Consider the following 8,878-nt stretch of genomic DNA (forward strand, 5'->3'; position numbering starts at 1 on the left):
TAATTATGTATGTACGTTGGTGCATACAGTATACTCATAGTTAAATAGTGACAAAATTGCTGACTGGACCTTTCTGAAGTCATGTACAATGAATTCCTTTTCTCTGTACAGAAAGGACAAAAGCTTAAAAAGATAATTGTTTATTTTGGTTTTTTTCCCCACCAGTAGTTTATCCACAATCTGACTGAAAGAAAATATAGATTAAGTTACACAAAATGCAGGGATTTTTAATATATACCACAATCCATTTCATGGAGACAGCATATATGTGCATACTTTAAAGACTAATGCCAATATGATGACCACTGATTTCAAGGGAGTACTCCAATGCTTGGGACCGGGTGGGGTTACTTAGGACTGTGGAACTGGGGTATGGGAAGTTGTTAGTGAGCACAAACAAAACACAAAACCCAATCACTTATCCATAGAACAAAACAAATGGTTTCATCCACCACTTTCAATGACAATTCAGTTTTGATGCAGTAATGGATTGTGCCCACTTGCTAGAGATAACACTCAAAACAATCATTAACTTTACCCACTCACAAAGCTCTCTGTTTATTTTGGGATCTATATGTACATATATCCCCATACATGTAATTAAAATACAAAAAAGTTATTAAAGTGCTTTCTACTGACTCAAACACACAACCTCTGAGAGAATGGTATTGATACAGCATGTTTGAGAGTTAAAAATCACTTATTTTTTGATTAGCTGTGTTCACCAGTGCTTAAGGGAGAAAGACCAACACATGTAAGGCATGATTGCAATCAACTGGTTAGCTGAGAGAGGACATCTGTGTCGTAGGCAATATCGCACATGCGCAACTTAGAGCAGCAGTCAGACATAACCACTTCAGGGTTATTGAACGTGAAGCCAAACATCTGTGAGGTTCATATAATACACCTGTTAATTATCGGCACCATCATAGCAGATTTCCGTGTCAGAAATGTATTGTGTACACTAAAGGGATATTCTACTAATATACCAATTGTACCCTTCTCCTCCTTGCTAGACCAAAACATTTCTGATGTATTTAACATAATATAAACTACATCTTACATGATTAATTTAAGTGTTCAGACTTGGGAGGAAACATTGTGAAAATTCAACTGCTAGATTGAATAATATGTCTTAAGGTGCATAATGCATGTCACCATTACTCAAATCCAATTATGAGCTCATGAATGGCCCTGCCCCTTAAAGACCAGATGACATTGAAAACAAAAGTCAGGGTAAAAGCTGGAGGAAAATAGATACTTGTTGGTATTGTGGAGGCAAACCTCTCCTATACTCATTCCACATCATGTGAAGAACTGGCATGATGTTCAAGCACCGCTTTCTCTTTACAGGACACAGTCATCATCTTGCAGCATTTCAGCTGAGTGGGTATAAAAATATAGACATTTGAAACCCTGAATATATGTTCATATGTGATTTTACGCAACAAAACAACATTTACAGCTGTCCCACTCAGTGTACACAAAGTCTCTTTTTAGACTTCACCCCCATCTAAAATGTGTTCTTGCATTAACCCTGGGGGTGGAGGGTTACACCCATTACAACACAGAACGGCAATTAGAAAGTCGCCTTCATCAACAGTCTACATCTGTCATTTCTTTGTTAATACACTAAAATTACCTCTGGGTGTGCGACGCAGATTACTCAGGATAGGAGTGTGTTTGTGTGTGCGATGACATTACATCAACATGTCTTTGTGATGCCTGGCTATGTGCTGGCTCTTCTCCGAAGGCCTTCTAAAGCCCTTGGTGCAGTAGTCGCAGCGGTGAGGGTAGTCCTTGGTGTGAATGGAGATGACATGGCGTTTGAAGCCAGAAGCGTCCGTACTGTTATATTCACAATACTGGCACTGATAAACCTTTCTACCACTGTGCATCTTCATGTGCTTCTTCAGCTCAGCAGGCTGTCGGAAACCTCGTCGGCATCGCTTGCACTTGAATGGGAGGTCCTTTGTGTGTAAGGACAGAATATGGCGACTCAGGGTGAAAGTGTCGGGAGCGTTGAAGTTACAGTGCCGGCACTGGTGCACCTTGTTGCCCTTATGCGTCTCCACATGTTTCTTCAACTCAGAGGGCCTGTGAAAGCCTTTCTCACACACATCACACTGATGGGGAAAGTCCTTAGTGTGAACAGAAATAATATGTCGTTTCAGGTCACTGGAGTTGGTGCTCTTGTGCTCACAGTGTGGGCACTGGTGGGTCTTGTGGCCTTGCACCATCTCTATATGACGCTGGAGTTCCCGTGCTTCAGCGTAGGCTTGTGGACAGTGGCTGCACTTGAAAGGCAGATCTGCACCATGTTTGCTCTTGATGTGAGTCTTTAGGTTGGACTGATCTGCACAGCGGAACTCGCAGTGCGGACAGTGGTAGGGTTTCTCACCGGTGTGGGTTCTCATGTGTTTCTTCAGCTCTGATGGGTGGCGAAAGCCTTTGGCGCACTCGACACACACATGAGCAAAGTTCTTACTGTGCACAGCCAGCAGGTGCCGGTTGAGCAGGCCCTGTTCAGCTGTCTCATAGTCACAGTACTTGCAGTGATGCAGTTTGGGTTCTCGGTCCTTGACAATGAGCTTGTCAGAGCCCAGTGGGCTGGATTCATGGTAGCGCCGAGTGTACTCTGTGTATTCTGGAGACCGCTCGCTATTGTGACTCAACAGTTTGTGGCTCTCCAAGTGTTTGTGGAAACTGACCTTCTTGTTGGTGGTAAAGTCGCAGTCTGTACACTGGTACTTCTTCTTCAGCAGGTGATCCGGGTGGTTCTTCATGTGGCATTTGAGGAAGCCTCGTGAGCGAAACTTCTTTCCACAGATGTGGCAGGGGTAGACGGTTAAAGGCATGCCATCTGGGCCAATGATAACAGCTGGGAGAGAAGTTTGAAAAATAGTGTGCAACTTAAAATATTGTGAAATTTTGTCAGTGTGAATTATCACATCATATCATCTGACTGTCTATCAGTATCATATGCTGATCATACCGGTCTGACACTGCCGTATCTCTCCTTTCTTCTTTTTCTTAGCTTTGGGTTTTAAGGCACGGTTGGCACCCAGTCCCTCTCGGATTTGCAGGAATGGTGTAGCTGTTCCATTCTTCACCTGATCAATGGCATTACCTGCACAGACATGACAGTTTACAATGCATTATCAAGAGGATGGACCAACCAATATTTTACCTTTTACCAGAAGACCTGCTAAATTGGTTCTTTTTTTAGGTTTGAGTGACTATCCAAGGATTGACATTTGCTTTACAAACATCTTGTTGTTGAACAACTGATCTGAAAGGAATACTGACACACTGCAGCCTCCTCTTGCTGATGTACTTTCAACAGTCACAGACTGGTGGTGTTTGGACACCTTATACCGATTTACAACCACACAACTTGTCTGATGACAAGAATAGAAAAACTGTTACAAAAAGAAACATACTGATGCCATCATTGTCAGCATCCTCATCACTGTCGTCCTCATCATCATCTTCCTCTTTTGGATGGTTCTTGACTGCCATGTAGACCATCTTGTCACGACCAACTCCCAGTCTGCCTGATGATGCTGCTTCCAGATCAGGATGGCCATTCTGGTAATCATCCTCTGTTATTACCTCTGTTCCACCTAGAAATCGAACATTGTATACAAGCCTGTAAATGCTATGAACCACATTCCCTTGAATAAAAAATAAGATAGCCATTAGAAACTGGTCAGTTTAAAAGTTGCTTGCCTAAATCGTCATCTGCTTCAGCTTTAAAGATGTAGACTTTGATGACTTCAGAGCCATCTTCCTCTTTGCATTCCTTGTCCTCCATTACCTCAGTGCTGATCTCAAGGGGAGCGTCTCCTATGTCCAACTTCTCTCCCACCTCATCCACTAGAATAACATAAATACCACTGGTTATGTAAAACTGCAATAATTTACAGTGTATTAGATAAGAACCATGTGTCAAGGTGTATCTTACAGGAGATCATGAGGTAATCCTCAGAGCTGCTCCTTGCATCGTCATCCTCATCTGTCTGCAGGGGAACAGCCTCAGTTGGCAGCTGTTCATGGATTATTGTCTCAGAGTTGGCCTGTGTCACCATTAAGCCTTCTGACACAAGCTGGTGATCCAGGGTGTTGTCCGGGTGCTCAGACAGTAGCTCTGCAACAAACACCTGGTCTGGCATGTCATCATGATGGTGGTCTGAGTCCTGGATTAGGTCTGAAGCTAGGACATGGTGGTGGTGGTGGTGGTGGTGGTGGTGGTGGTGGTGGTGGTGGTGGTGGTGGTGGTGGTGGTGGTGGTGAGGGTCCAGAGCTTCCTCTATTGCAACTTCTGTCCCCAGGATGTTCTCAGGCATGATCACGCTGTGTTCTGAGGGAACCATGTCTTCACTGGTCATTTCATGGGCCTCCACCCCTTGAGACTGCAGACTTTCCACATCTACCTCCAGACCTTCAACAACCTCAGCTTCTAAATCCTCCACTTCCACCTCCTCCTCAAGGCCCTCGACAACATGAGCTTCCAGGCCCTCAACATCTACCTCAGTTTCCAGGCCTTCTACCACTTGTGCCTCAAGACCCTCCACTTCCACTTCACCATCTAGGCCTTCGACAACCTGAGCCTCCAGTTCAACCACATGTGTCTGTAACCCCTCAACCACGTCTGCCTCCAACCCTTCCACATTTGCATGCAAGCTCTCCACCACTTCTGTCTCCAGGCCTTCGACCACCTCTGTCTCCAGGCCTTGAACCACCTGGGTCTCCAGGCCTTCCACCTCAAGGCCATGCTCCAGGAGAATGCCCTCGTCTGTCATCACATCAGAAAGAAGCATACCCTCGGGCACTGAAACCACAATGTGCTCCCCATCAATGTGAGCCAGACCCCCCATACCTGCAACTGTAAAAACAGGAAACAGAGAGGTGCACATGACAAAGAGTTCCAAACAACTAAATGACAGTTAAACCTACAGGATACAACTATTTGCACATTTATGCTTGCCCCATGTCTGTGAAGTTAAATCATCTTCTTGCTTTGCACTGAGGTAAAACTGTCAGACTGACAATGCAATGTTACTGTGACCCATAAAGACAATTAATGTATGGAGAGGGTCTTTAATAAGAGTTTACACTTACAAAGTTCATGTTTAAAAGCTTTAGGTTTTAGCTTTCTTGTCACAAGTGGGGACATCTTGGATTAGATACTTCATGTTGTAATTAAGGGCTGTTTACAACATAAACCTGCTCAGCTTCACCACCTACCAAAGTCTTGCATGATCATAGCATGGGGCATCTTTAGCTCTTGAGCATGTAGCTCCAACACCCCTCCTCCTTGATCCATGTCTTTACTTGGAAAAAAACCCTGAAAATTACAGTGTACATTGCATTAGGTGTTCTTGTCCTTAGTTTTTGTGCAATATTAAAAAATGAAAGTGAATGCAAGTACTGACAATGCCACACTGGCCTGTATTCAGTACATACCTTCACATTTGATGAGAAACCTTTAGAATAAAACCAAGAGGATATCTGATCTGCTTCCTTCCATCAAGGTAAACAATCCTGACAAAGAAACAAACAAAAAATTATTGGTACTCCTAAGCTTTACTCTAGAAGAAATGATAAATATACTGAGTTAGCTCATCACAATCCAAGTGTAGTAAAGATATTTAAAACATAAACTTTATACACGGGTTAATTTGTTTATAGTAAATGCACTGGCACCACTAACGAGGGGGAGGGGGGCAGTTGTGTTGTTGACTAGTGGCTCCATCCATTGCATATCCAGAGTACTACAGACAGCCTCGACTTTAAAACATACACTATACACCTGGAGCCCAGCTGAGACAAAAGGCTGCCACGTTCAGCATGCAAGGGGACGATCTCAAATGCAGGCGCTCTCATAGCTCTTGGAAGAAGAATCCTGCTTGGTTTTGTAAGAGGAAATACACTATCGTCACATGACAGCTCAAAATAAGGCAAATATGTAGTGTCTGCAGTGATCAGCGGTAACGTTGAGGGTGCTTGTTTCCACGTATTTATAATTCTGACATAAAAACTCCGTGTGCTACACTACTCATTAAAAAAATACGCGCACTGTGGACTCTTTCCACAAAACTACACACGCTCAGAGATTATGGCCGCCAATGAAAGTACTGCAGACGTTATGCAATGCATACTAGGGCGGCTACCGCTCTCCACCCACCAAAGCTAACTAGCAACCAAGCTAGAGTTGTTCCCCGAGCGCCATTTTGTTTTAGCATAATGGCTAATTCAGTAGATGCAATAACCGATCTAATTTAGCGAATGAAGTATCAAATACATTCAGTGTTGCAATATTAATAAAGCCATTAGCACCAACAACAAACTACGGTGTCTGTGGTGATTATTTTTAGGCACGCTGCTCTAACCCGCACGATGACGGCCGTCCGTTCGGCTAACTAGCTTGCTAAGCTAGGTGGAGCAGCGTGTGCCGCATTATCTTCCATGTTGTTTTCAGAAAAGGCTGAAAGAGGCCCGCTACGGCCGACTGGGCCCTTGCGTCTTATTCCACATGCCCTTCTAATCGATTGAAAATAATTTTACCTGATAACGTCGTCTTCTGACTCAATCGGTGTTTCTCTCCCTCCCCAGTTTTGTCTGTTATTGTTTTAGTTTATTTTTGACGGTAAGCTAAGTGCGGCCTGCAGTTTTGGATCCCCGGGCACTCTTTGCTAGGCCTCGGCCAATCAGCTTGCTTCCTGACAAGCAGAGGGAGGGCGGGGGGCAGACAATGCGTGGCCTCGTTTACCGCTGATCCCTTACTATTTGCGTCATGCATAAGAGAGCAGTTACATTAACACAAACATTCTCCTAATGGGGGCATATTTGTGCTCTGCATCTAAACACAATGTTGAAACGTTATCACACCATCAAATAATATTTTTTATGTGATCGCAGACTGTGCACTCAAATTTTGTATGCGCAGATGAGGCCTGTAGGCCATTTTGTCAAAAGGGGTGGGTAGTGCGACAAGCACTCATTTGTGAACAGTTTGGTCATGCGCCCAGGAAATATCCGGGAGATAAAGACGGTGCTGCTAGTGCTGGAGATGGACTGTATAGTGACTAATTGTGATGCAAAGACCTCAGCTTGGCATGCAGGGACTAAAAATGACCAGGAGTACAATTTTAGTTTCAGGGTAGACTTTATTCATTTTCATTACAGCTTCTAATTTTCGGCACTCTGCATGAGGGTGCACAGCTAAGGCACAAAGCCTTCGTGCATACTCTTATTTAGATTTATTACAGCAGTATCCAAAACCAGACACTCAAATGCACCTCTAGATATGCAGTAGAAATGCCTGGTAAACACAGTACCTCACCAGTACCTTTAATGACTCTAGATTACTTCTGAAGTTAGAAAGTGTTGCACCTTAAATGCACATTGCTCCCCCCACACACACCCGCTTCTTCCTTTTTATATTATTTAAGGGCAGTGTGGTTTACAGGGGGTTGCACTACTGTGCAAGTGAAAACCAAAACAAATACAACGCAAATCTAAATTCACTATAAACCTCAAACATTCAAAAATTCACAGGGATTGTGGGTCACATGGAATTAGTCATATTGCAGTTATATAATGAACAGGTTGTAAGAAAAAACAAGCATGCAACACTCAGCACCTTCATGTAGTAGGAAGTGACACAGAAAATTAACAGTCCAGCAAAATCTTCATATCAATTACATCAACAGAAAAGTAATTACAACCCTTAATATCCCAGCAGTTTCTCACAACTACCATAGAAAAATAAGTAAAGTTGACACAAATAAATCTTCTGGAAGCTCCAAGTTGGTCCATAGAACAAGTGGAGTGTGCATGTGTGCATTTTGACTGCCTACACATCTTCTCTGAGTGTGGGTTGACAATGTTTCATGCAAAGGAAAGAGATGTCTTAACTATTAATCCAGTGTTAGCCCAGCGCTCCAGTATGAAACAGGGGACCCCAAGGGATGTACGACACATTTGTGGACACAGTGGTTGTGCTGTTCTGTACTCTGAAAGGTAATAAGGAGTGGTCCAGGTGAGGGCTGCAGCAGTCAACATCCTTCATGACCGGTCAGATTCAGTAACAGCCATCTTTCCAGGATTCGTCTGAGATTTTAGTCATGCCCAAAGACCTGTCAATAAAAGATGAAGTTGATCTTCATTCAGAGGAAAGGCTTACAGATGTGGGTCAAAAAAACAGTACTATAAACATTCAAACTGTGATGATCTCAAGAGCATAACGGTGAATCAGAAATATTACTCAGTTTCTCTACATTCTACAAAAACTTTACATTTGAGCTCTGACCTCTTAGTGGTGGGTTGTGCAAGTTTGCTCCTGGTGGATCCTGATGGAACACCTGGTTCTCCGCCCATAGCAGGCCTCCCTGTCCCAGCAGCTGAGGGTCTACCAGGTATGTAGCCTGCGCCATTGGCAGAGCCTGGGCTCTGGCCCCTGCGGCCCCCTCCCGCAGATGGTGCTTGGATGACAGGCAGACCTCTGGAAGGCTGACGACCAGCTGCCATTGAGCCTACTGGAGTGACAGCTTTAACCGGAGTCCTCAAGGAGAGAGGAGACTGGCCATTGGCACGCAGCCGATTACAAACCAGACCTTGGGTGGGAGAAAGGAACAGTAGTATAAAAGAATCTCACCCAGGTAGTTTTTAAGATAAGCTGCGAGATCAAATTCATTTTGTTAATATGCTGTAGGTGAACCCAATCTGCGGTGCATAGGAGTTGTAGGCAAGCCAGGGAGGAGCAGTACTGGATTATCTAGGATAAGTCTGGAGCAAAGTGGTGAAATTATGATGAGGCAGGTGAGAAAAATTGTTCTGGATGAGGAGCGTTAGTGGTACATTAACTGGAGTA

At 43.9% G+C, this 8,878-nt stretch overlaps 2 protein-coding genes across 4 annotated transcripts in view; both read right to left on the reverse strand.

Annotated features, from left to right (window-relative positions):
- On the reverse strand, positions 1–6,945 carry znf711 (zinc finger protein 711). Its single transcript, XM_020614636.1, has 9 exons — positions 6,571–6,945; positions 5,470–5,547; positions 5,251–5,350; positions 4,272–4,888; positions 3,968–4,226; positions 3,733–3,879; positions 3,444–3,626; positions 2,996–3,130; positions 1–2,881 (listed from the first exon to the last, which is right to left on the reverse strand). The coding sequence occupies exons 3-9, from the start codon at positions 5,327–5,329 to the stop codon at positions 1,701–1,703; spliced, it is 2,601 nt and encodes an 866-aa protein (XP_020470292.1). The 5' UTR covers positions 5,330–5,350; positions 5,470–5,547; positions 6,571–6,945; the 3' UTR covers positions 1–1,700.
- A 218-nt stretch (positions 6,946–7,163) lies between these two features.
- The window catches only part of LOC109968395 (SLAIN motif-containing protein-like), a 10,722-nt gene continuing 9,007 nt past the window's right edge, over positions 7,164–8,878 (reverse strand). For all 3 annotated transcript variants that reach the window (XM_020614638.1, XM_020614637.1, XM_020614639.1), the window contains exons 8-9: positions 8,318–8,621; positions 7,164–8,144 (exon numbers count right to left, since the gene is read on the reverse strand). In XM_020614638.1, coding sequence (XP_020470294.1) covers positions 8,090–8,144; positions 8,318–8,621 — 359 coding nt within the window. In that variant the 3' untranslated portion in view covers positions 7,164–8,089. The remainder of the gene's footprint in view (positions 8,145–8,317; positions 8,622–8,878) is intronic.

This window comes from Monopterus albus, unplaced genomic scaffold (assembly GCF_001952655.1).
Source record: "Monopterus albus unplaced genomic scaffold, M_albus_1.0 scaffold148.1, whole genome shotgun sequence".
Lineage (NCBI taxonomy): Eukaryota > Metazoa > Chordata > Actinopteri > Synbranchiformes > Synbranchidae > Monopterus > Monopterus albus.